The sequence below is a fragment of the Leptosomus discolor genome, chromosome 7 (genome assembly GCF_034619465.1).
Source record: "Leptosomus discolor isolate bLepDis1 chromosome 7, bLepDis1.hap2, whole genome shotgun sequence".
NCBI classification, from domain to species: Eukaryota; Metazoa; Chordata; class Aves; order Leptosomiformes; family Leptosomidae; genus Leptosomus; species Leptosomus discolor.
The window spans coordinates 12,609,687-12,637,209 of NC_141397.1; the positions used below are offsets into that span (position 1 = coordinate 12,609,687).

The 27,523-nt window shown below is 49.5% G+C and overlaps 1 protein-coding gene across 1 annotated transcript in view; it reads right to left on the reverse strand.

Annotated features, from left to right (window-relative positions):
- Positions 1-2,303: 2,303 nt before the first annotated feature.
- The window catches only part of LOC147415082 (ankyrin repeat domain-containing protein 26-like), a 39,074-nt gene continuing 13,854 nt past the window's right edge, over positions 2,304-27,523 (reverse strand). The window contains exons 9-15 of the mRNA XM_086468524.1: positions 16,302-16,477; positions 15,926-16,019; positions 9,919-10,154; positions 8,922-9,168; positions 4,676-4,721; positions 3,026-3,195; positions 2,304-2,434 (exon numbers count right to left, since the gene is read on the reverse strand). Of these exons, the coding sequence (XP_086324650.1) occupies positions 3,047-3,195; positions 4,676-4,721; positions 8,922-9,168; positions 9,919-10,154; positions 15,926-16,019; positions 16,302-16,477 (948 nt within the window). The 3' untranslated portion in view covers positions 2,304-2,434; positions 3,026-3,046. The remainder of the gene's footprint in view (positions 2,435-3,025; positions 3,196-4,675; positions 4,722-8,921; positions 9,169-9,918; positions 10,155-15,925; positions 16,020-16,301; positions 16,478-27,523) is intronic.

Consider the following 27,523-nt stretch of genomic DNA (forward strand, 5'->3'; position numbering starts at 1 on the left):
CAGTTCTTGACTTGTCCTCAGCAGCAGAATTGAGGAGAACACCACGTGGGTCCTCGTGCCCTTGACTACTGCTCCCAGAGCCGGAGCAGCTCTTGCCTCACCTGCTCCTGGTGTTTCCCTCAGCGCATGGTGACTACAGGGTAACGGCCCGCTCTGCCGCCGCATGGGGAGCGGGGGAGGGCCCTGTTACAGTCCAGAAGAGGTAAACTCTTACCGGGGCTGCTGATTTGAATACCCGCCGAGAGATTAAGGCACAAACGAGGCGATATATTGTCAACAAAACTACAAAGGTTTATTTAGAGAGACAGAGAGAGAGAGAGAGAGAGAGAGAGAGAGAGAGAAAGAGAAAGGAAGAGCATGCCGCAATAGTCCAGTCCAGTCCAGGCAGGCAGGCAGGTAGGTAGTAAGACAGTAAGCCAGTCAGTAAGCAAGTAAGCTAGTAAGTTCCTGAGAGGCTACCAAGGGTCCCTTTGGTACCATAGTCCCAGGCCAATCCGATGGTGATGTGCTGCGGTCAAGCGGCGAAATGTGATCCACCAGCGGCATGGCATGCTGCTTTCATGCGCCGATCACGAGCTGGCAGTCTGTGCAACCCTCATTACACAGCTTGCAAGCTGTAGTGCATAAGCCGAAGAAATTCATGCCTTTAGCTGTTAGCGCATAGTGACAAACAAATATTTCCAAGAAGCCGTGTTGTCTAGCCCAAAGTCCTAACAACGTCCGTCCCAGAGGCAGCGGACAAAACAGGTCTTCTTCTACGAGGCTGCTTCTGGCCTTCAGAGAGTGCGCTGTCGCTATGGCGACTTGAGTCTCTACTTCCTCTCCAAAACCACCAAGGTACAGAGTTTGAGACAAACATAAAGTTCAGTGGTCCCAATTCTTACAGGCCCGCGGAGGCAAGGGGCATTAGCGGGGTGGTGGGTACCAAGGGGTGGCGGCGGACGCGCCCTTAAGGCCAGTTCCCGGCCTGCCCCCGCAGCGCTTGTCAGTGGCGTCGAAGGGTGAGCGATGTCGCCTTCCCACCTCAGGCGCCAGACTGCGGCGACGGGTCCGGGCAGGAGGCGCCCGGATGCGCGGCGGCGCGGCGACAGGCCTGGCGTGTGCCGGGGGGTCAGCGGGGCCGTGCGGCTGCCGAGCGCCCGCTCCTGGTTTTTCCCTCGGTGCATGGCCAGGGTGCCAGGACGAGGCGCAGGTGGGGTCAGAGCCCAGCTGGGGCAGGCAGGGCCCGCGGGAGCTCTCAGTCGATGCCCACGGAGCGCTCCAAGCCTGCTGTGCTGGCACTCCATGAGGCTTCCCCAGCTCCTCTGTCTTGCCCTTCTTGGAGACGGGATGGATGTTTCCTGTTTTCCAGGCCGCAGGAGCCCCCTCCGACTGCCATGGCCTCTCTGAGATCATCAAGAGTGTCCCCACAGTGACACTGCAGATGGACTTTCAAGTGAAGGAATGGAATGGACTTCACTTTGCCCCTCACCCCATTGTAACTGCTGTCAACTCCTGATACGCCAGAGGCCAACGCTGAAGTTCCGTTCTGCTGCTCCACCAGCCAGGAACTGTTCCCTCTCACTGACAACTGGCAGCACAGAGCAGGTTAGGAACCAACTGGAAAACAGGTCACGTCCGAGTCTGCCAGCACAAAGTAAGGGCCAAGACGTTCTGCGCCTGCTTTCTCTGTGGAGAGACGCTACAAAGTACCAGAAGCTGAACTTCTTCTTGACCGCGCTCTGGTGCAGGCCAGAGAAATTTCTTGCCCCCTTTTGCCTTTGCTGGCTACAGATTGGTCAGCTTCCCATGGGATCAAAACCTGTGGGATTTGCCAGCATTTCAGGGCTACCAGAAGCTCACCCACTACCTTCCGCCTAGACCACAGGAAGGGTCTGGGACGTGATGAGTAGCAATACCTCAACTCTAGTCCTCAGTCTTAACATCATTGTGCTTCACGCCTCCCCAGAGGACAAGGCCACAGAGGCTTGCTGGCCATTTGCCCAGCCTCCAGGGCAGACTGAAGCTGCAGCCGGGAAGAGAGCTGAAGTGAGCAGAGAAGAGCTCTGGAGAGTTATATGGGCAGGGAAGGGGGTGGAAAGCAAAGTCAAGAAGGGGAACAATACAACGAAGAGATGTATTAGATTACGAAGTTTATTAAAAATCAAGTCGAAACGGAGTATCTGGAATTCAATGGTGTATTAGCTTCACAAAAATATATTCATAGAAAAAGGAACAGTGTCACAGCCGCATTCATTGCTTTCCTCACCGCCTGTTAACTCAAGTGCCTGAACGAGGGGGTAAAACCCCTACATTCTGTCCAGTCTTCCTTCATCTCAGTACAACCATTCTTACTTTTCCAGAATTGGGACTTTGTTCTGTATCTTCTGATCGCTAGTGACTTTTGCAGACAGGGGACGACAAGTGTGGATCTTCAATAACAACAGGTAACTCTCTGAAATAAGTAAAACCACTTGTTTTATTGACACAATGTCCCACAACACTGGCTACCATCTGGGCTACAGCCACCATATCATCAGCTGCTAGCTGCAACAAAAAGATTGGCTATCCGATCACACCAGTTTTGGAAAGTACTGAGGAGACTGAGACGTGATCTGTTGACATTCCTTTTTTCCCCATAGGAAGTGCTTGATGTGCACCACACGTGTTGATGTAGGAAGTGCGAATGTCTAAAGCTGCAGCAACTTTTAATGCAGAAATCAACACGAATACCATGAGAGGCAATGGGCACATACTGAAACACAGGAGTTCCACCTGAACATCAGGAAACACTTTTTTGTTGTGAGGGTGACGGAGCACGAGCACAGGTTGCCCATGGAGGCTGTGGAGTCTCCAACCTTGGAGATACTCAAAAGCCAACATGATCCGGGGCAACTGGCTCTAGCTGGTCCTCCTTGAGCAGGGGGGCTGGACGAGAGGACCTCCAGCGGTCCCTCCCAACCTCACCCATTCCGTGGTTCTGCCATACAAAACAAACATACCAACCCCCCACGTAACAACTGTCTTGGCACTACTATGCACTCACCGTAATTTTAAAGCATTTTGTTCAAATCATGTAATTTTTATTGAGAACATCACGGTACTCCTGTCTTGCCCTGAGAAGGGGATCCTGGTCAACATGGAAATTTTTTGAAGAACCATCAGCAGATACCATGGGAGAAGCTCCAGCAGATCCAGTTTCAAGTTCAGCAGTGGCTAGGGAGAAGAGAGACAAGATTCCTGATGTGACTTTTATGGTAGACAGGGTCAAATAAGTCACTGTAAAAACATGGGTAACTGGAGAGAAAGAGATTTAAAATCTTCCAAGGGAACGTATCGATGGAAGGGCCTGGCACAAAGGAAGAAACACATTTTCCCCACGTTTGCTTCTCAGTCAACAGTATTGCTAAAGCTAGTGACAGAAATTCCAGAGGCTACGCACTGAACATCTTCAGGGAAGCCACAAATGGCTCCTGCTTACACCAGAGCTAAATTTATCCCCCTGCAGACCTCGTCATCCTCAAGTATCTGTTTTCCTTAAATGTTCAAACCCGTGGTTTATTGGAACCAGTGATGACTGGAACACTACTCCTCAAAACCAGCTTCTGCATTCGCTGTGACAAACGTTACAAGAATCTGCCTGCGAAACCCCTTTGCACTGCAGTCAGGCCAGGACAAGTCTCCCAGCCTGGCCCTTTCTCCGAGGGGCGCCTTTGTAACTCGCCCTGGCAAAACCCGCTTCCCCCGCAAGAGAACACCTACCCAGCGAAAGCAAACCCACCTTCGCCACCTTTCTCCAGCCACCTTTTTCAGACAAGGTCCCCAAACCAAACATACTCTATGACTCCCAGCAGATGGGCAATTACGTTTCAGAATGCCCACGGGCACAACGCAATGGCTTTGTGTCCATTCAGACACACGGAAAGAGCTACGCAGCTGCAGCTGAACACTCCCGATACGATTAAAAGCGTACGGGAACAGAAAGGAAATGCTCTCAGGGGCTACCTGCTTTGAAATAGCAGCAGCCACGGCAAAGCGGTGACTCTGGAGGAACGGTTATCATGAAATAGGTGGAATTCCTCTTTGGACACCTGGCCTCCTATCAGAGAGCATATTTGATAGGCATATTCACCTCATGTTTGCCTAAGCACTGCTGATTGATCTTTTCCTGAAGAAAGCATATCTTTTGTCACTGATTATATTCGCCTTGCTTATTCAAAAAAGGCTGCAAGGTGTAAGCTACAAATACAAGCAACGAATAGGAGACATAGCAAAAATCAAGAACTAACAGCAGAGAGTGTGTGTATGGTATGGTTCAGTGCTGAATGCAATCGATGTACGTGGAAGGAGAAGTGATGGCTGAAGGCTACAGAAATCTTATCTCACGGCTTCTTTTATGTTTGATGTTTGTGCTTGAGGAGTAATTCTAGTGAAAGGTGACTTCACCTGAAGCCTGGTGTATTTGTGGGGGGGAAATGGGTTAATTTTCTTTGCACTTGGGTGTTTTTTCAGGCAACTGCGTAACGTTCTACACAATACTTTGGTAAGCAGGAAGTTTTCACATTCAAGTCTAAACTGGAAAGCCAGCAGAAACCCCCCTGTGCTTAGCACAGAAAGAAATTCAAGCCATTATTTTCAAGAGCTAGGAACAGTCATCTTTTTCCTTAAGCACACTCCTCACATAGTGGCACGTTACCCTGTTCAAGTTCTTTCGTGATTTTTTCATCCAGTTCCCTCCGAACCTAGAATTATACAGAAAATACACAGTTAAGATATTAAGTTACATTTTTGTAATATTAAACTTCTAAAACGGTCTTAAAACCCACACGTAACGTAATAAAAACTAAAAAAGTCATCCCAAATGAAGACATCTTGGTTTGGGGTTTGATCTTTGATGAAGAGAAACTCTTGGTCAGCCAGGCTGTAATGTTCTCATTGCTGAGCAGCATCAGCTATAGCAGAAAATGATCTGTAACTCACCAGCTGGATTATAAGTGGGCATTTAAAAAATACTCAGGAAGAAAGCCCAGGGGAGTTATTACAGTGAAGGTATGGCTAAAGTCTACCATCAAGTACACGAGCAGAACGTCAGCTCAAGGCTGAGATACGCATAAATGCCATGCACAGGGACAAATTCAGTTGAGGCTGGCTTCTGCAACTTCCTAAAAGAAGAGGTGCAACAGCAGCTGCCGCAGGACTGACACACACCATTGTAGAGAAAAAAAGCATGTGCCAATATTCTTCTTTTCTCCACCTTGAGATGGAAAATCGAAAGAGCTCCTACAGATCATGCCAAGATTTTTCTTTTTTGTTATCGCAAATACCATGACACACACACATAAAAATATAAAAATCACACACCATTTTTTCTCACAAACTTTGTACTGAGACAGGTTAGCCACAGCTACAGCTTCTACACAGCCAGTGCTGCGGGTTTTATTATGTAACCGAAATCAGCTTGGATCCCTAGAAAAGAGCACTTACTCCTTTCTTCCCTAGGGGGTGGTTATTGCCACCAATTAAGAAATTCTCACTCATGAGTCTGACTTGAAAGTCTTCGTAAGAAGACATCAGATCTTTTGAAGAGGCATAGTCCAAGCACTATATGCTGCTGTTTACATTTGACGACATTTGTGACTCCTACATTTTTTCCATCAAGTCTGTGACACAGAGAAGTGAATTTCAAAATAGATGCCACACAGCTTCCAGGCCTATGATGGCCATGAAGATGCTGAAGGCCTTGGACCACGCGAGCTAGGTGGAGAGGCTGAGAGCGCTGCAACTGTTTCTTTACTGGAGTAGAAAAAGCTCGGGGGGACCTTATCTATGTGAATAAATACTTGGTGGGGGCTGTAAAGAAGACGGAGCTAGACTCTTCTCAGTGGCGCCAAGTAAAAGCACAAGAGGAATGGGCACAAACCAAAATAAAGGAAATTTCATTTTAACATTAGGATTTTTTTAACTTTTTTTTTTTTTTTTTTTTTAAATTGTAGACATGGTCAAGCACTGGAACAAGTTGCCCAGAAAAGGTTGTGGAGTGTCCATCCCTGGAGATATACAAAAACTGGCTGGACATAACCCTGAGCAACCGGCTATGACTGACCCTGCTTTGAGCAGGGGTGGTGTTGGACTAGATGATCTTCACAGGCCCCTTCCACTCTCACCCATTCTGTGATTCTCTGGTTTTAGTACTGAATCCCTGGGGGAATAAGTGTTTATCCTATGAAATGAGCAGGCTCACCAAGCAACACAGCAACAAACAAGGGAACTGAAACACTGTGCAATGTACTCAACAGGCCATAGAGAGCAAGAGCCTCAGGAAGGGAAGCCCTCTGCGTGCCCTCACAAGACGAGCAGTAACAGGCAGTAACTCCAAGGGCCAAAGAAGTCGGGCCGTAAAGCAGCAAGTGGAGAGAAAGGCCCTTTCCCCAGGACTACAGGGACAGCTGCAACCAAATTCACCAGCTCCTCCAGGAGAACCACCACCCAATCGTGGCGGTATTTCGTTGGAATAGTCTGTGCCTTCTGCTTGGATGGAGGGAAAGCAGGCATGCTGAGATTGCCAGCTTTTTCTTAAGAGAACCTCGTAGAAATGGTTCAAAATGGGTAAGTTCCCTGAGGATTTAGCAACAGTTTCACTCACCCTCATTCAAGGAAGAAACCTTTGAATTTAATACTCTACTAGAATTAGAAGCTAATCCTGAGAAGACAAACTGTGTGTAGCAAGAGGGAATTATCCTCAGCTCCTCTGTTAACAACAAACTAAGAGTCTCTGTAGGTTGTAAACAAAATGAGAGAGAACTTTAGGGGACTAAGTTCTACAGATAGAACTGCACTAGGAAGGAGAAATACGGGTATATAAGAAAGCCCTCAAACTAAAAAAGAAAACCCAATATCTGACATCAATGCTTGGAGACTGGGGAAGTGTCATACATAATGGTTCTTCAGTTTCCTTGAGAGTCTGCGCAAGGCTGATGGGTATTTTTTGGTTCTGTTTCTTTGAACCCTCAAAGTGAAGCCTCACAAAACAGTACCCAAACCTAAAAGCATTCCCCAGCATCACAATCCATCACGAAATGTAAGACAAATGCTCTGAAAAGAAACTTTGAGTGCGGCTGAAGTCAGGACGCTGAGTGAGAACAGTATCACTGTTCTTGGATCTCATGCACACTTTTCTTGGAATCAGCGCCGATGTTTTTCACACGCAGATTTGGGAACCATTTTTCACAAAACGTGGAAGCAGCCTCTATAATGACTTGAACTAGATATACCTCTGCATATATTAGCAACTGGATAAAAACAACGGGCTATGAAATAGCCTTTTAAAATATTTCCTTTCTGTAACATACGTAAGGGAAGCCAGTAAACCAGGAAAGGTATCTTGATATTGACAAAACTTTGAGATGCCCAGAGGGTTCCAATTCTGGAAAATTAAAATGGAAAGGACTACCTGAAGAATGTTGCTGTAAATCAGCTAAGAAGCACCGAGTACTCCCGCTTTCTTTCCCTTCACTGTGGTTCTTTTTCACGTTTCTTCTTCAAAATGGCACAACTGTTAACCCTTTTGTTTTAAACTCGGGCAGCTTTTTTCCTAGAAGTGGGTTGGTTTCCTCCTTTGCCTTTTTCTTCTTTTAACATCTTACTCCCATCTCTCTGTTCTTTCTTTTCCTCTCTTGTTGCCTGCTCCCTGCCCTTTCTGTGCCCTTGTCCCGGCCCTCTCCTTATTTCACTTTTGCAGTGGGTCCCTGAATTTTGCCTCTTTTCTACTGCTTGCCTGCAGAAGAGCCCCTGCAGATAGTACAGAACTAATTGCCTCCCGAGTTCTTTCTGTAAGGTCCACCCCTCTGACCTGAAAAAGCACATTCACAGGGACACAGAAAAGTTCATCTCTGTCACTGCTGCTGCTACGCGTCACCTACACTGCTTTGTCCCTTTTGGTTTTGTTGGTTTGGTTTTCTCTTAAACCAGGTGCAGTACGTAGACACGTGGTTTACATGGTATCTTTCCAATGTGGGGGGGACCACTGAACTGAGACGGACTTGCGAGTAAGCAAATACATCTCACCTTCTCGCATTCAACAACAGAATACACGAGGGATGAGAATGCTGACTGAACAGAGAAGCGTGTCCACGCCGCAGTCCTATGCTAGGTGGGAATTTGATTACAGCTATTGACATCTGGTTTCCAAATCTTATGATATAATGTTAAAACGTTCACCATTCTGTGAGGGATGTGCCACCACGCTGACGGCTAATTACAGTGCATACTTTGACCAGATGTATTGCAGAGGTTGCAGCATTGCTGCAAAATTAGACAGCTGTGAAGACTTCCTGAGGACTAGTTAACTTTACCTTTTCATGTAATAACACACAGCAGGAACGACAAAAACAAATGCCTCCTACGCATAGTATATGTCCTGCACTGAAGTCTAAAGTGAGAAGTTACGTGATCCTGTTCATATCGTCCCGTTTTTGAAGCATCCCTTTGTTGGTATTAATGTACTAAAACAAGTTCCAGCGAAGAAGCTGCTAGAGGGAGGATCAGCGAAGAAGGAAAAGGTGTCTCGAACCAAAATGTCTGATGGCATTTTGCACTCATCATAAAGTCAAGCATTTTAAAGAAGTCCTAGATATGATACATTAAATTTTAATGAAGAGATTAGCTGGGAACTTCCTATGCCACAGTATTCTTGATCACAGTTTCTCTTGTAAAAGAGCGTAATTACACAGTTCATTATTTAGATGTCAGCATTTTTTGGTCTTTGAGCACTCCTGGAAATTTGTACAACCCTGAGGACCAAAAGTCTTCACCCCTACCACATGCAGTTGTGTACTCTTTCGGCATATTAGACTGTATGGTTTGGAACTATGCATGGATTTGAACTTCAGGCTAAAAAGCATAACCCTGCTTATGGATACTCTAGAGTATTTCCAAATGCTTACCTTAGCCACGTAGGCTTCAACGCTGTTTCTTGATGACAATGCATTCCCGGTAGAGCTTAGGAAGCTTCCTCCTAGATTGAGACTTCTGTTCAGCGCCAAATTGTTGCCCAGATGTCCCAGTTCAGCTGAATACAGAACTGGACTTGCAGCCGCACCTCCACTGACAACGCTGCTTGCAATTACGGATTTGCTTCTGTGGTGCTCCTGAAGGAGCTGAGCGTGCACTTCTGCTAGTCTCTCATTAGCTCTGAAACATTCAGAAGCAGAGAAAGAATTATCTTCAGTAGTAACGCTGTCACAACGTGAATCTCCAGGTCTTTGACTATTATTCAACTTCTGAAAGTGGAAGGGATGATGAGCATCCAAAAGAAGAACATCGCTTGACCTGAGGTTTTTTGGAGAGCCTGTTTCTAAGAAGTCACAGTACCTGCAAGGAGCAGCAAGAGTTACCCACACTTAGGACTTCTCAGCGTTAGGGCTGTTGTGGATGCAATGTGTTTACATAGCTTCTTCTGAAGGCTGTGTCACCTGCGTAAGAACTCTGGGCCACCCTCCCTTTCCCACAGAAAGCTCAAACCTCAGACACACTGCTAAAATGGAAGCCAAAAGAGATTTGGTTTTTTATGTCACAGAATCAAAGACTGTTCTCTGAAGGACCTATCCTTATTCCAGCAGAACAGAACGTGAAATTTATCGTTTCTGCCACAGACAGAATAAGAGAAGGAGATTATTAGAGATGGGCAAAAAGGCTGTCTGTTAAAACACCATCAACTTAAACAACACCCTGTTAATGCCATGATCAGTGGTATTACTGCTGGAGCAGTAAAGAGAAACAAATGAAGCAGAAGGGTCTTGAGGTACTTTCCTCACAACTATGCCATTTTATGCTGACATACGTCATGCTGACCAGATGTAGAAAAGGGAGTTTAGGAGGAAAATGCATGAGTAAAAGGTAATATATTATTACAGCTGCAAAAAAGAAAAAGCATGGACTTACCTTTCCAGTTTATTTGCTAGGCAGCTCCTCGTTTTTACTTCCTCCAGGTACAGCTCTTTGTACTTTTCCACTTCTGCCTGTGCTGATTCTCTTTTAAAAATACCGTCTTGTTGCGTATTTTTTATCCTGTCCAGTTCACATTCGAGGTCTCTAATTCTCTCTTTCAGTTGGTTTCCCAGCGATTCGTGATGACTGGCTCTGATTTGTTCTAACCTGTCCTGGGAGGCTGCCTGCACCTGAAGCAGATAATGGACTTCCAGTCACCGCAAAGAAACAGAGAACTCCCCCAGCCAGTCAACTGCACGTACCTAATTTCAAGGACCTGCCTTTACTTAGCGAGGCAACTGTGCCTCCTCACCATCATCAGCAATGAAAAATAAAATACTAAAAAAATAACCAAGTGTGTAATGGAGACTACAAACACAAGTGAGAAACCCACCTACCTGCAAAAATAGATTCACTTCTTGTAGTTTTTGTCTTATTTCTTGGCCAGCTCGTTCTTCCATCTCTCTTTTATATTGTTCTATCTGGCTGCGATCCACCATGTTAGTCTCCAGATGATGTTTGAGGTTAGCCACCTCGTCTTTCAGCTGGCATTTGCTCTTCTCCAGTTTTTCCTGTTTCCCATGCATGGTGGACAACTGTTCTCGCAAATCCTGATTTTGTGCTTCTACCTGCTTGTGCTTTTTACACTCTGTCTCCAGTTGCTGGGAAAGTTCACCAACCTGTAGACAGCAAAAAAAAAGAAAAAGGAACTCAGAGGGATTTAATATTAGTAAATTCTGTGAAAATCCGTAAAGGGGTTGGCCATTGAGACTGTATTTGTTGTCTGCTGACTCAGAATTAAAACCAATAGATCCCAATGGTCAACCTCAGCTCCATCTTCCTCTTCCTCACTCCAGAAACATAGCTTTTCTATACTTACTGAACATAAAACATGATGTCCTGTCTTTTATTAAAAGAAAAAAAAATAGTGGAGGAACTAGCGTAGTAAAGACTTGAAAAGAGTCTCTAACAGAAAGTAGAAACTTTGCACTTATTTGAAACTGCCTAAATGTAATGCACTTCCCTGAGATTCGAAATAACTGTTCCAACAGAAACACAAAAACACTACCAACTTTTGGACTGAAAATGAGCTGCCGCAAAGGCAGTCGACCCATTCTGCAATACCTTCTAAAAACAAACGTAGCTCTGAAACGTGGCTGCTTTAGCAACAAATCCGAGTAACGAGCGGAGAAGCAGATAAAAGGTTACATGCTGCTAAAACAGCCAGAGCCCCCTCAAAAGCACTTCTGGGAAGTCTGCTGCTGGGTCCCAATGACAAGGGAAAGACGGGCTGTGAGCAATAAATTTCAGATTTTTTTTCTGCATCACCTCAACTCATCGTGCCCTGGGAAGCAACAACACTGTTTGGAAAAGCAAAACCTGAACTGCCTCCTGGTGAACTTGTGCCTAAGACAGGGCTCAAGGGGGGCTCTTGGGCAGAGCCAACTTCCTACAGTTGTTCAAGTTACGGTGGCGTTACTTCCCTCTCTTCCAGAGAAGGAACTCATCTGTCAGACATCGAAGATGCTGCCACAGCCTCCAGCTGCAGCCAGGCCTGTGGCGGGCCTCAGTGCTCTCAGCCCCAGCCCTCCCCCATGGGTGTGATGTCATGGTAGGACTGCAGGCCTGCCCGGCCCCATGGACGGGCCTGGCGATCCGCACTCTTGGCGGACCCCGCTGACTGTCACCAGACCTGTTCTGCTCTTCTTGGTGAGGGCATGTGGGACTGCTCCCTGGCCCGCCAGGTCACGGACCCTGCCAGCCTTGCTGTGATGCTTGGCTCGCCCTTCCTCTACAGAACAGCTTACCCTTGATGTGCCCTTGCAGATACGGCTTTGCTCAAAACGTTTTCATCTTTACCCATGATGGTAACTACGTCGCTATTAGGTACAGTCATCTACTACCGTAACAGTAGAAGGAACATCAAGAAAAGTCAATGAATTCCAAAATACAGCCATGAAAAAAAATAAAATCTACATGAAAAGCAGTATAGGGAAAGAATAACACAGGTTTCAAAAGAAGAAACACCACCACCAAAAAACCCCAAACAAACCAGTGCTCACCTTTGTTCTCAATCTATCAACTTCATTCACCGTTTCAGAATACCCGTTCTTCACTTCTCCCTGCAAATTAAGCTGGGACTCTCTCTCCTCATACACTCTTAGTTTCTTCATAGCTCTGTTCAGAAGCCTCTTCATCCTGCACAGTAAATTAGTCAAGAAAACCATGAGGCAAAGGAACAACGGGCCTTTTTCACAGACTCTCATGGAAAGAGCACAGACATGGCTGGCTTTGTCTTTAGTGTGCTTGATAGACCAGGATTTACTGAGAAAAACCAGCACTCCCGTGCCACAAATCCCTCGGGGGGTGCAACTTTCACCTCAAAAGAGGAATAAGAGGCAGACTTCCCTTCCAGGAAAACCGGAGGGCAATTTGCATTTGCAGTTCTTTTGGCAGCTCTTGGAAACTACAGGCACGTGTACAGAAGCATCTTGCAAGAGCTAACAGGGGGCTTGAATTCACTCACAAACAGTTACGTACACCTATTTTTACACCAAAGTTCAGGCAAGCTTGACTTCTACTTAGGGATACCTGTGCACCATGCTAAACAGCCCTACCTCTTACAGTCGTTCTGCAGTTCGATGTTTCTTTTCATTTCTTGGTCCAGATGCAGTTCCACTGTGCATTTCAACTCTTCCAGCTTCTTCACTTTCTTTCTTTCACTCTCACACTTTCAAAATAGAAAAGACACATGACACCCCCCATAGGAACAGTTTCTACGTGCAGTATGTGCATCTGGTGTTCTCCACAGAGCAGCTGCAGCACATCTCTCTCTGTTTGCCAAGTTCCACAGAACAGCAAGGGACAGAATTCCTGGGAACGTTTAATCATTGCAGATTTCCCATCAAACAGGCCAGTACCTAACAACAGATGCCCCCACTAAAGCAAAGGCCACCCTCTTCTAATGCTTCAAGGCAAAAAGGTGGAAAAGAGGCTGGACAACACTTTCAGCAGTTCCTCAGCTCATAGCAGGGGTTACGTAGGTACACACAGCATGGGAAAGCCCAAGTCCATCTAAAGCTTTCGTGGGATCTTCAACGACCAGCAGGCAGGGGCTTGTGGGGGAATTTGATCTTTTGGAATTCTTTAATGGTTTACTCCCCTCTGCCATTACCTCCATCTCTTCTTTGTGGGTACGTACTTATTCACATGTTGTTACTCCTCTGGGTGTTTTCTCGGCCAAACCAGAGCAGAGCTGGCAGCAAGGAAAGAACTGGTGAACTGCAGCATTGCTCCATGTGCTCAACTGATAGCAAACCACACTGGGAGCCCCGCCCAACAGAACCACTCCAGAACTTACACAAAGAGACCCAGCTAGATTTTACTCGCTTCCTGGATGACCCCCAAAGGACAAGGTACTCAGCGCCTGAACGGCAGGGGTAACAGAAAAAGCCAAGGACGCAAGAACCCCACAAAAAGGTGGACACGGTTCTCCTGGGTATTGGTTCGGTGTCTGGAGAATGTTGTGGGCTCACCCGTTCCAAGAGTTCAGCCATTTCCTTGTCAAGCTGAGCAACACACTCTTGCAGGTAAGATCTTGACTTCAACTGCTCTTCCCACGTGCTGTGCGAGTCCTTTGGTGTCAGAGCCAGCACATTCTGCTTTTGCATCTGTGAAAGCAACAGTGGCAAAAGAAAAAATTGAGGTGACCAGAAAGACAACGCTGCAAGTGACAGCAGTAACTGAAATGGAAACAGGCCTAAGCTCTCCTCACCCATGCAAGATCTAGGGTTAAGGTTAAGGCGGAGTGTAAAACACACCTTGGGAAACACAACCAAGAAGAGCAATTGAAGCTGCTGGAAAGAAAGAACACTCTACAGTGCCAAGGTGAGGTTACAGCTTTGGGGGCTAAGACGACATGCACACGCACACACAAAATCACCCTGCAACTTTCTTCCAAAGGTGCTCCGGCGTTCCTAATGATATGTACTGCATAATAAAAATCACTCCTCTAGCACCCACCGCAGAAACTCCCCTCCCCTCACTGCTTCTGTACCAGCTCTACATCTCCTGAGAGCAAGAAAATGTTTTCAAATTGGCAATGCTATTTATGTTTCTATCCAAAGGGACAAAGGTTTGCCTAATAGATGCAGTTGAGTGGAACAGAACTTGCTGATTCAGTTCAAGTATAAAGAATGCAAGATGACTCGCCGCTTTTAGTGGCATTCTGTAAAAAAAAGAAGAAGAAAAAAAAAGGACGTCTACTGATCTACAGAAAGTTGTCGCCCTTACAGAGTAGATGAAACGCTGGGTCTTACAATGGAAGCCAACATGGTGTCAAGGACAAACTGTGACAAAACTGCAAAGGTAACATGGATCTCCCAAGTCCAGTCTCCTCTCTCAGCTTTCAATCACAGATCTCCCTGCTGCCCTCAACATCCATCCTCTCCACCATCTGCCGTGGGTTAACCCTAGTAGGCAGCGGAGCACCACAGAGCCAGTTGCTCACTCCCCGCAGTGGGATGGGGGAGAGAATTCTTCTGACACATCGCGCTGATGAACACAAGTATCTTTCACACCACACCACAGATAAAAAACACAGCAGCGGGGGAAGGAGGAAATTTACAGCCTTTTTCCTTGAAGGGGGCCTTGCCCTAAAATCAGAAGGGTATGTGTCAGCTGAACTGTGCCTACACAGTCCACCTGAGCTTTTCATCAATTACCTGCACACGAAAAATTCAAAGTCTAGGACAGTCATTCACAGAAGCCATTTGTATACCTGCTGCTGGTGGTGGTCCTCTGCAGCTGCCCGTCTTGTCCCTAACCCAGTTATCAAGTCTTCCAGGCGGTTATGAACCTACAGAAGCATAAAAAGAAGCAAGAAGACACTCTCTGACTTTCCAGACTGAAGTTTACACCTCATTACCAAAAATAAATATTACATACACCTCGTCACCTCTATTCCTATAGTATTTACACCCAGCACCAATGATCAAAACGGCCTCAGTTTGATACCACTGTGAAATTGTTAGCAATCACCACCTCTGCTGTTTACTTCAGGGAGAGAGAACACCACAGGGGATACAAAGAATCTTCAATGAAAACAGGCAGGAGTAGCTTTTCCCATCCGCAGTACATTTGAAAACCATGCCCTTTTAACCACAGGAAAAGGACCAGCATCATGACTGCCTTCCCTCTTCTCTTGTCAAGATCAGCACATCAAAAAGTTCAACTTTCACATGTAGTTATTTTCACAATCTCTTTAGCACTAATTAAAAAACTACAGTGGTACAAGAACCCTAGTTCACCGGTTTCAATACAAAAATACTTTGCTTCATACAGGCCACAGATGAAAGCACCTTATCTGAGCTAAAATTAACCACTGGGTAGGGGCAGTGTGAAATTCCAAGGCTCGCACTGAGTTCTGCAAGTGCTATCACAGGCGCTTCTCTTCACTGGTTCATAAAAGCACACACACACCAAGTGGCCAAAGGAAAAGCAATCCTGCACAGCAGCAGCTCTGGGGACTATCACTTTTGTTCCAAGTCTGATGATGCCAGCCAGGGCTCCACCACACAGTGCTTGGCATCAATAACCCCTGTGCAATTTCCATGAGTTAACTCGGATGAATATCTTTAATGATACACATTGCAACAAGTGTCTGAAGCAGCACCTGATGTCACAACCGGTCTAAAGCAGACAATAGTTACACCAGTGTATCAGTGTCAAATCCTCACCTTCTAGAGCATTAAGTAGGACTTGCTAAAGTACCATGGGAAAACTCTCAACACCAGAAAGCTGGGGAATGGACCAGGCTGCTTTCCGAGCAGCCTCTATTCAGCAGAACGAAGGAACTGAGCTCCCCTAGGCTCTCCAGGAACACCTCCTCTTAACATTTCCCCATAGGTACAGGCAACTAGGCTCAGGAGCTCACAAAAAGGCAAGTTTATGAGCAGGTTACTGAGGCAGAGGCTTGCAGGTCTCTCTGAAGGGCTTCGATCCTACTGCTTTGTTGCTGGACTGTAGCTTCCAGTCTGGCGTTTTCAATGTCAAGGCTTAAAAAGAAATACAGCTCTTATTACCACCAGAGCATCAATTCTGAAAGAACAGCGTGAAATAACACGATCTAAATTTAGGAGGTATGGTGGTATTAGGTCAACGGTTGGACTTGATGACCTCAGAGGTCTATTCCAACCTCATGATTCTATCATTCTAAACCAAAAGCATCTTTCAAAACCGTGTATCAACCTGCTGCGATGCAACAAGGCTATCCTGTTGTTTCCACACAATCCCAGAAAGTGACATAGAGACTTTGCTTCACTGTGTTACTCTCTTACCGTTGCACATGTTCTTCCAGCTGTTTAATAGTAGTATTATTCGCAGAAGACACCGACAGGAGGTCCTGCAGTTTCTGGGAAGAAGCTCTTTCTTCTCTTTCCTTATTAGCCAAGGCAGTCTCCAAGTCCCGAACATAATGCTCAGACTGAAGACGCTGCTCTTCCAACTCCTGCAGCTGTAAAATCACAGTAAGAATCCACATCAGCCAGGTGAGCTTTTCTATAGAGGAGTCAACTGCTGCTGAAGCATTCAAGCACCGCAAATATCTGCACATACCCTCTACTCAAAGAACTAATCATTTCAAAGATACTCCAACCCCACTTCTACTAGCAAACGAACCCCACCTGTGTTACTTCATCACCTTTTATACTGGCCTCTCCCATCCCTCTGCTGATTTCCTACAGGACAGTTCTAAGCAGTGACACTGCCCCTCCTAGCCTTCTGGTGACTCGTGAAACTCTTGCTACCCACTTGTTTGTTCCTCCATGAAAAACAGGAATTAAAAAGTTCATCTTTGTCCTAAAGTGGCTTCACAGCTCCCTCATAAGGGGATTTAAGTTGATTGCTATTTCAGAACGCCGAGGCCCCTGACTTCAGTTTTTGTAAGAACACTACAAAAGGCGGTCCCTGCCTCAGAAAAGAGCTTACAGTGCACTTGCAAGATGGCTGCTTAAGGATGCCAAACAACAGCAGGGCCAAAGGGGGAAAATAGAGGGTGAGATGCTGCTTTGGGCATACACTGCAAACACCCCACCTACAAACAAGCCGAAGGTTTGACTGGCTTCAAGAATGATGACAGAGGATCGTTGTTAACTTCCTTAGATCTCTCTCCTCCTGGCTCCCAGAACACTATGTTGTCCTTTTTCATGACGTTCAGGAAGAAAGTGCCACCCACAGGATTATGACAGAAAGTGACAGGCTTTCCATACCTCAGCTTCAACGCTGTCCAATTCCTTTTGCAAGCGCAGTGTGTCCTTCTCCAGGTCACTCTGGTAGCACACAGCAACGTCCAGTGAAGCTTGTGACCTCAATTGCTTTTTAAGAGCATTGACAAGCTTCTGCTGCAGCTGTGTGACCCAGTCCTAAAGAAATGTTGTTACATGAGCACAAAGAATTCGATAAGAACATGTGAATATGAGGTGGGCTTTTACTTAGCTTCCATAACTAGATCAGCCTTCAGAGTGAATTCAAAGATAAGAAATGTTGCCGGCTACCAGCAGGCACCTCTCATTTAATGCACAGTCGGTAAGCCCCACTTAGAAGAGCGTAACGTATTCCACATACCTTCATCGGTGGCGATCTCTCAAAATTGTCATCAAGGTTCAGCTGGCCATCCCCTTGTACTAGAAAGCTGACGACATCCGCATGCCTGTTGGCACCAGTGAGATGCAGAGGTGTCCTAAAAATTAAACGTACGAGCTCAACAGAGACGACAAAAGAACCAAAGCTGTGTTGCCTCCCAGCCCTGGGACCCTGCCCAGGGTCTGCTCCTCCTGCCTCCTGCTGCTGCTGCTGCAGTCCTGCACTGGTCACCCATAGGGCAGAAGAGAACTGGCGATGCCTGAACCTCCCGCAGCAACAGCTGCCAGAAGCAACCAAGGTGTCCATCAGCGGCCTACAGCCCCTCACCTCTTCCCCTGGTCTTGCCGGTCAATGCCGACTCTCTTCAGCCAGCAGTGCCAGCAGCTGAGCCAGGCCAGGTCGCTGCGGGCAGCCGTATGGCGCAGCCTCCCCAGGTCCTCCTCCTGGAGCTCGTAGGCGCTGGCGGCAGTGGCGGCAGCAGCGCAGGGCTGGCCAGAAGTGGTGCCGGAGGGCGACTGCTGCTGCTTCTTGCCGAAGAGCCCCATGACCCTCTGCATGCTGCGGCGCGTGGTGCAGTGCACGGTGTGGCGCGGGCACGGCCACGCTGGGAGCGACCCGCAGCAGGAGGCACCCAGCGGGCTCTTCTGGGCACCGGACAAGGCCAAGGATGAGGGCGAGGGCCAGGGTGAGGGCAAGGGCGAGGAGAGGCCCAAGGGAGACGAGCTCGGCCCGAGCAGTGGCCGCGGCCTGGAGCCCCTGAGGCGAGGGCAGGGAGGCACCGACGCTGCCAGCCCGGGAGGTGCTGCCGCTCCCCCGGCGGCAGCAGCAGCACGGAGTGTCTGCTGGGCTCGCCAGCAGACGGCGGGCAGCCCCGTGCCTGCGCAATGCTTGGGGCGAGCAGGCTCTTTGGCGTCACATGGGGTCGTTGGTGTGACGCCGCCGTGCGGGGTCGGGTGGGTCCCTGCCGGGCCCTGGCGGGCGGGAGCGAGGGCGGCCTGGGGCGCGGCGCGGGGCTTGAGAGGGCTGCCGGGGGCCCCGGGGCGAGGGGGCTGCACCCACGCAACTGGGTCCCCCGGGTGAGGGGCACGGGCTGTGCCCGCCTGGCCGAAAGCTGCAGCAGCGGCTGGAGCAGCTGGGCCTCGCCCGCTCCTGGTGTCCCTCGGCGCATGGCCAGGGTGCCAGGACGAGGCGGGGTGGGGTCAGAGCCCAGCTGGGGCAGGCAGAGCCCACGGGAGCTCATGGCAGATGCCCACTAATTGCCCCGCCTGCCGCGCTGGAGCTCTAGCACGATGCGCTTTCCTCCAACGAAAAGGCGGCCTGAACTTCCTGCAGTGTGGCAGAAATCAAGGGCCCCATCTCGCTGTGCTGGTGGCTGCTGCTCCCCGCCCCTGCACAGGATCCCAGAACAGCTGAAGTGCTCTGGTCCAAGTCCTCTCCTCAAGCAGGGCCAAGTAGAGCCAGTTGTCCAGGACTATGTCCAGCTGGCTTTTGAATGTCTCCAAGCATGGAGACTCAACAACCTTCCTGGGCACCCTGTGCCAGTGCTCTGTCACCCTCACGGTAAAAATGTGTTTCCTGATGTTCAGAGGGAACATCCTGTGTTGCAGTTTATGCCCGTTGTCTCTTGTCCTATTGCTGTGCACCACTGGAAAAAGCTTTGGTCCTTCCTGTCACGGTCCACTCAGTGGACTCGTGATGGTTCGTTTGCTATGATCTCAAAGTGCAAAATTAAGGCGACCACGCCAAAGGGGTTTGCTTCAATCAAACAGTGAAACTTATTGGTCGCCCGTAAACTGGCGTGCATTAGGTAAAGAGTGTGAAAGGAAAGTAAAAAGAGCAAAGAGATTGATAGCTACCGCCACGGGTCCAAGGCGTCTATGGTCCCGGATCCAGGCAGCATCCCGCCGGTCCTAATGATCATCATGATCCTTGGTGGGGAAAGCTTCCAAAGTTCGGTTGCTGAGGAGCCATCTTTTATGCCAGGTAACACACCTTGCTCCTCCTCTGTATCTCGGCTTCTTCTTGGCTCCATCAATGCTGATCAGTCTTTCTTGACAGCAGTTATGTGGTCCACCTGGTCAGCTCAGGCTCCTCTCTGCTACCAGAGAACGGCACGGCACTCTTCGTGCCATGCAGCTCTCCCTCCTGGGGTGTTCGTACCGCATTCCGTTCTCGGGATCAGCAACTGTGTCTCAGGCAGGCCGCTGCAGACTCATGCCAAGATGTTAGCCTAACTTTTGGGGTACCTTATTGTCCATATCCCTGATGACAAGGTTCACAGAATCACAGAAGGTTAGGGGTTGGAAGGGACCTCGAAAGATCATCTAGTCCAACCCCCCTCCCAGAGCAGGACTGCCTAGAATAGATCACACAGGAACGCGTCCAGGTGGGTTTTGCATGTCTCCAGAGGAGACTCCACAACCTCTCTGGGCAGCCTGTTCCAGGGCTCTGTCACCCTCACAGTGAAAAAGTTTGTCCTTTTTTTAAGGTGGAACCTCCTATGCTCCAGCTTGCAGCCATTGCCCCTTGTCCTGTCACCGGACATCACCGAGAAGAGCCTGGCTCCATCCTCCTGACACCGCCCTTGACATATTTATAAACATTGATGAGGTCACCCCTCAGGCTCCTCTTCTCCGAGCTAAAGAGACCCAGTTCCCTCAGCCTTTCATCATAAGGGAGATGTTCCACCCCCTGAATCATCTTTGTGGCTTTGCGCTGGACTCTTTCAAGCAGTTCCCCGCCCTTGAACCGAGAGGCCCAGAACTGGACACACTATTCCAGATGCAGTCTCACCAAGGCAGAGTAGAGGGGGAGGAGAACCTCTCTCGAGCTACTGACCACACCCCTTCTAAGACACCCTAGGATGCCATTGGCCGCCTTGGCCACGAGGGCACATTGCTGGCTCATGATCACCCTGCTGTCCACCAGGACCCCCAGGTCCCTTTCCCCTACGCTACTCTCTAACAGGTCAGTCCCCAACCCCAAGTGGTACAACACTTGCCCTTGTATTTCTTTACGTTTCTCCGTGCCCAGCTCTCCAGCCTGTCCAGGTCTCTCTGAATGGCAGCACATCCTTCTGGTGTGTCAGCCACTCCTCCCAGTTTCCTGTCATCAGCAAACTTGCTGACAGTGCGCTCTGTTCCCTCGTCCAGGTCACTGATGAATATATTGAATAGTACTGGTCCCAGTACTGACCCCTGAGGGACTCCACTAGATACAGGCCTCCAACGAGACTCTGTCCCATTGACCACAACTCTCTGACTTCTTTCCTTCAACCAATTCACAATCCACCTCACTACCTGATCATCCAGACCACACTTCCTCAGTTCAGCTGTGAGGATGCTGTGGGAGACGGTGTCAAATGCTTTACTGAAAGCAAGATAAACCACATCCACCGCACCACCCTCATCTATCCCCCTGGTTATGTCTTCATAAAAGGCTCTCAGGTTGGTCAAACATGACTTCCCCTTGCGGAAGCCATGTTGACCACTCCTAATGACCATCTTACCTTTGATATGCCTAGAGACACCATCGAGGATAAGTTGTTCCGTCACTTTTCCAGGGATGGAGGCGAGGCTGACTAGCCTGTAGTACCCAGGTCCTCCTGTTCCCCACAACTTAGCAAAGATGATGGAGAGTGGTTCAGCAATGACTCCCGCCAGCTCCCTCAGCACCCATGGATGCATCCCAGTTGAGACAATGCTGTTTTCCAGACCGACTCTCACACCTCCCTTCAGGTACTACAGACATTGATGAGATTCCCCACAAGCTTTCCCTTCTCCTGGCTGAACAGTCCCAGCTCTCTCAACTTTTCCTCATGTGAGATGCCCCAGTCCCTTCCTCAACTTAGTAGTCCTTTGTTGGACTTTCTGCAGTATGTCCATGTCTGAGGACACCAGAACCGGACACAATACTCCCCTCACCAGTGCTGAGTGGACATCCACCTCCCTAGACTTGCTGGCAATACTTTGTCTAAGGCAACCCAGGATACCATATTCCGTTTTTGCGACAAAGCAAGGACACTTGGCTGGCTCATGGTCCACCAGGACCCCTAGGTCCTTTTCTGCAAGGCTGCTTTCCAGGTGGATGGCCCCCAGCAAGTACTGGTGCCTGGGATTGTTCCTTTTCAGATGCAGGATGTTACAATGTCCCTTGCTGAACCGCGTGAAGTTCCTGTCAGCCCATTTCTCCAGCCTGTTGAGGTCCCTCGGGATGGCAGCACAACCCTCTGGCATACCAGCCACTCCTCCCACTTTTATGTCATCCGCAAACCTGCTGAGGGCGTGCTCTGCCCTGTCATCCAGATCATGAATGAAGATTTTGAACAGGACTGGACCCAGTATTGACCCCTGGGGTGCGCCGCCTGTCACTGGCCCCCGACTAGACATTGCACTGCTGATCACCACCCTCTGTGCATGGCTGTTCCGTCAGTTTTCAGTCCACCCTGCTGTCTGCTCATCCAGCCCGCATACACATCAGCACCTTGTCTGTGAGCATCTTATTGGTGACGGTGTCCAAAAGGCCTTACTGAAGTCCAGGTAGACAATATCAACTGCTCTCCCCTTGTCTACCAGCCCCGTCTTTTTATTGTAGAATTCTATGAAGTTGCCCAAACGTGGCTTCCCCTTGTTGAAGCCATTCTGACACCTGCTGATGATATTGTCAGTCATGTGCCTGGAAGCGGTTTCTGGGATTAGCTGCTCCATCACCTTCCCAGGGATGGAGGTGAGGCTGATCTGCCTGCAGTTCCTGGGTCCTCCTTCTTGCCCTTCTTGAAGATAGTGGTGACCTTTTCTTTGCTCCAGTCTTTGGGCGCTTCTGCCAGTCGCTGCAATCGATCACAGATTATCGAGAGTGGCTTCACGATCACATCAGCCAGTTCCTTGGCAGTCGTGAGTGCGTCCTGTCAGGGCCCATGTATGTCCAGTCTGCTTAAGTATTCCCTGACCTGATCCTCTCCCACCAAGAGTACATCTTCCTTGCTCCAGATCTTCCCCTGGTCTCTGGGACCTGGGATTCCTGAAGGCTGGCCTTGCTCGCAAAGACGGAGGCAAAGGCGGCATTCAGCACATCTGCCTTTTCCATGTCCTGTGTAACCAGGCCCCCCATCTTATTGAGCGACTGGCCCACGTTTTCCCTGGTCTTCTTTTTGTCACTCACGTGCTTAAAGAAGTCCTTCTTGTTGTCTTTGACATCTCTGCCCTGATTCAATTCCATTTGGGGTTTAGCTTAAGCTGCCTTTGATTTTCGCATCCTCAGCAAGCCCCTTGTTGTTAGTGAAGGTGAGGTCCAGCAGAGCACCTCTCCTTGTTGACTGCTTTATCACTCGGAGGAGGACGTTGTCATCAGTGCATTCTGGGAACCTCCTGGATTGCTTATGTCTTGCTGTGCTGTCCCACCAGCAGATATGGGGGTAGTTGAATTAATTATTCATATTATTAATTCCTCTTGCTTGTTTCTGCACTACTTGGGGCAGCCTCGAGATTCCTGGAAAGAACAGACACTGAAATAATTCTCATTTCTATTAGTGTGTGCCAGGAAGAGCTGGAAGGGGCAGCTTTACTGAGGGCCTCTTTAAACATTGTCCACCTGGTTTCAATCAAATCATCCAAAGAAACAGCAAACCTCTCCTTCAGAATAGCTGTCTCTTACTCATTACAACACCCAGTTAAAAGTAAATAAAGGGGCAGAAGTCCCATTGCCTGATGTCATAAAGACTACCAGCTCTGATTCCTGGTCTCACCTCAGAACACCACTAAGGAGGGGAGTGCCAGGCACCCTTTTCTCTGCTAAGCACAGCCATCAGGCTCCTTAAAAGGCATCAGAAGAGCTGCAATGGGGATTGTGATTCCAACCTGGAAAGGAATGATGTTGTCAGGGCAGAAGTCCCTCACATTTCTTAACAGCACTTTTACTACAGCTGCCAGCCAGCGTGTGCTAGTTTCTTGGGTACAGACTGGCAGGCCTGAAGAGGCATTGCTGCTTGTTTTAAATGTACTTGGGAGCTTTCCTGCGTGCTTAAAAACAAATCTGGCCAGACCAAGGGCACATCCGAGTCCTCATCAAAACGGATACGCGCCGTAGGGCCGTAACAACTGAAGGCAAGCAGAGGTACCCAAAGGTTCACAGGGCAGACGGTCCACAGAACTCACTGCAGACTAAAAGGGAAACATAATTATTCAAAAGTTAGTACTCCCTGCAAACTAAACCTGTCTGCAAGCTGAACACACCAAGAGGCTGCAGAAACACGTACTCAACACCTTAAATGATCTTGTGAGGAGCTGCGACAGAAACAAGCCTTACTTGTTCCTTACACCCGGCCACGTTGTTGTGGCTGCTGCCGGTTTCGCCTGTGGTCCCACAGTTAAATCACCCGCGGGGGGTTGGACGTCTCCGTAATACTTTTCCTGTCCCACTGGTTGGTCCCAGGTTCCAACCCCTTTCACGCGCGCCACTGTCCTCTCTTCAAGGACAACTGCTGCTGGACTGAACCTCTGGGTTTCCCAACCCCATGAACTAAGCAGGCTCCTGCTCCTGTAAGGGAAGTTTTCACAGGAACTGGCCTCATGATTGATGGGGGCCACCCCTAACAGGTACAGCAAAATTTCACATGTTCTTTATTGACCTGAAAGCCATGATAAGAAAAAGACCCAGAACTGTGGCTTATTTAAACACTAACTTCTCCTGGTGGGTCTGAGTAAATTACACTCAGTACCTCTTCCATGGCACCTTCCCTCAGCTGAGGGCTCCCGGCGTCTTCTTCCTCTTGAGTTTGGTGTTTTGAGCCTGTTCAATACCTTTAAGTCCGTGCTCTGGCCTTGAAGGAAAATTTCCAGTTGGCTAAAGCACATGGGTCAGCATTCCACAGCCTTATGACACCTGGAATTTTTTGCTCCTTTTAATAAAACGAGGACATTTCAGAGATACCTTGTTCTTGCCTCATTTCTGAAACTGTTTTCTTTCATATAGTTTCATCCAACACTCCTTCCTCTCAGATGCAACTCCACAGCAGGATCAAGCAGATCAGCTCTATAAACAAAGGAGTACAGATTTCACTCTCCTTGGTTTTATACGGGAATTGTGCACTCTCTCGTCACAAAAAAATCCTAATCACCACAAACTAAGCATTTCTATTATGTCACGGTAATTTCTATTATATCATGCTATCAGTTTATTTGAAAGCTACGAGAAATGCAGTGTTAGTTCTCTTTTGAGCTTTTGAAAATAAAGCTTTTGTTTATCAACACGTAAAGGGCGAGTGTCAGGAGGATGGAGCCAGGCTCTTCTCGGTGATGGCCAATGACAAGGGGCAAGGGGTGCAAGCTGGAGCACAGGAGGTTCCACATTAACATAAGGAAAACCAAAAACTTTTTCACTGTGAAGGTGACGGAGCGCTGGAACAGGCTGCCCAGAGAGGTTGTGGAGTCTCCTTCTCTGGAGACATTCAAAACCCGCCCGGACGCGTTCCTGCGTGACCTACTCTAGGTGGTCCTGCTCTGGCAGGCAGGTTGGACTAGATGATCTTTCAAAGTCCCTTCCAACCCCTGACATTCTGTGATTCGACCTGCAAGTTTATCAACGCAGAAGACTCAGAGAGGAAACAAAAATTAACTCAAAAGCAAACATTTTATTACTCAACTTATATCAAAAGAAATATAACTCATAAAACATGTAAACGTTCTACAGGTGGGGGATTAATTGGGATGCGGCCGAACGTGAATCTCTGTGCCGTGAACTGATGTATTTCTTCAGCCGACAGCAGGCCGATTGGAGCGCACAGCGGGAGCTCATCCAGCACACATTCACTAGAAAACAAAAAACACCACCACAGGCAAAAGTGAAATTCGGTGGTCAAAACAAAACCGCCAGAAGCTATTGCCTACTTTGAGTCCAGAGTCAGATTCAAATACCTGCTACTACGAAAATTAACGACATTAACTGGACGATTTTACAGTATAAAAGAACGTGCGCTGCATTAAACAGCAACATTCAGAACAAGAAAAAAGAAAGAAAAAAGAGCTGTCCCAGCCTCCCCCACATGACCATGTCCTCTGCAATACCTCTGCACGGCCGACGGACAGACGGCATCAACGGGTCCATCTCCGCCTGGTCCCATGATGATGCCTTCCAACGGAAAAAAAAACATTAAGTCGTTAAAATATGAAGCAACGCCGCATCAACATGAACTGCAAGCGGAACCGTTCGAGTGGTGGCGATCAGCAGTTTGAGCAGAAAAGGCGGTTTTTCCCCCCGCGCTGAGCCGGTCCCTCCGGGAGCTGAACCCAGCGAGCTCCCCAGGGCAGCTCCGGAATCAGAGCTCCCCGGGACCTCCTCCTCACGGCGCCGCGCCGGCAGCAGCTCAGGGCACCGCAGGGAAGGGGCTGTTTGGCTCCCGCTGCTTCCCCGGGGAACTGCCCCAGCCCGCGACGAGACACCCGCAGCCGCAGCTTCCCGAGACCCGCGTCCAACGGCAGCTCGGCCAACCGCTCGGCTGCGGAGCTCCCGCCGGCAGCGGGCTGCGCGAAGCCCCGGCGGCAGGCCCGGCCCCTGGGGCAGCCCCCACCTCCGGCCGCCCGCCGGGCTAGAGGCTGCCCAGGCAGCCCGGCGGCCTCGCGCCCCCGCCCTCGGCGCCGCCGCCGCCCTCGCCGGTACCTGGGTGCCGCGGCGCAGAGAGCCCGTCGCCGCCGCCGCCGCGGCCGCCGCCAGGAGGGTCGGTGCGGCGGCGGCCCCCGAAGAGGAACCGGCCCACGGCCGCCGCCGCCCAGCGCCGCCCCAGGGCCGGGAGAGGCGGGCGCTGCGCGGCGGGGCAGGGCTGCGGGGGGGCGGGGGAGCGGCGGCAGGAGGAGCGGGCCGGGGAGGAGGAGCGGGACGAGGAGCGGGCCGGGGAGGAGGAGGCGGGCGGGGCCCGGCCGGGGCCCAGCGCCCGCCGCGCCACCGCCACCGCCGCCGCCGCCAGCAGCGCCACCGCCGCCAGCTGCCGCGCCGCCATGTCCGCTCTCGGGCAGCCGCCGGCAGAATGAGCCCGAGGGCCGCCGCGTCGCCCGCGCGGGCCCGGTTGCTGCTGACGCCACAGTGGCCGTCACCCGGCAGCGCGGCCGCGCCCTGTCGCGCCAGGCGGCCGGGCCGGCAGAGGGCAGCGTCGCCCTGCGGCCCGCTGGCCGCCCGGAGCGGGCGTGGGACGAGGTGCAGTCCATGCCTTGGTAGAGATTTGTTATCCCCTTTTTTCAGTGGAGAACCTCGATCAAAAATGGATGCTTTGTCAACCTTCTCCTTCCTTTTGACAGAGCACCTCCCTCACTCTGAAGTCTGAGCCTGTTTGACCTGGACTGGCTCTCAGCCAATGCGAGACAAAGGCTCTGTAGGCGGACACTCTGTAGGCGAACACTGCTTTGGAAAACATGCCACCTGCCACGAAAGACTCGAAAGGAGATGTTGGGAGTTCCATTTGAAGGGACGTCTGCATCATGACGTAGCAGTAGTTCATCAAGGCACTAGTTTTTAGTGGGACCACCACTACGTCAACACAAAGGAGGGCTCTCATTACGAGGCAGCAAGCCAGGCCCTGGCAAGGTGCAAGCACCGGGTTTTGTTCACTCTAATTGTAAGGTATTGGCCTTACCAGCTGCCACTGCTGCCCAGGTTGCTAATGGCTTCAGCAGGAGAAGAATGAGAAATTTCCGTCGGAAATAAGATGGACGATCGCTGTGGGCTTTTTGCTTTTGACTTGGGTGACAGCGCACAAGGCTGACACTCCATGCTAACCGCTGCTCCACGCTGGATGACAAGGGTGGGCACCTGGTTACACAGCTTGTGTCTGGCCTCTGTGGCATTGGGGCATGAGGTAGAGACAATCCTGAGGAGGGGAAGGGTCACGTAGTGGAGCGAGTCTTACACGGTGTGAGAAAGTTGACAGACGTGT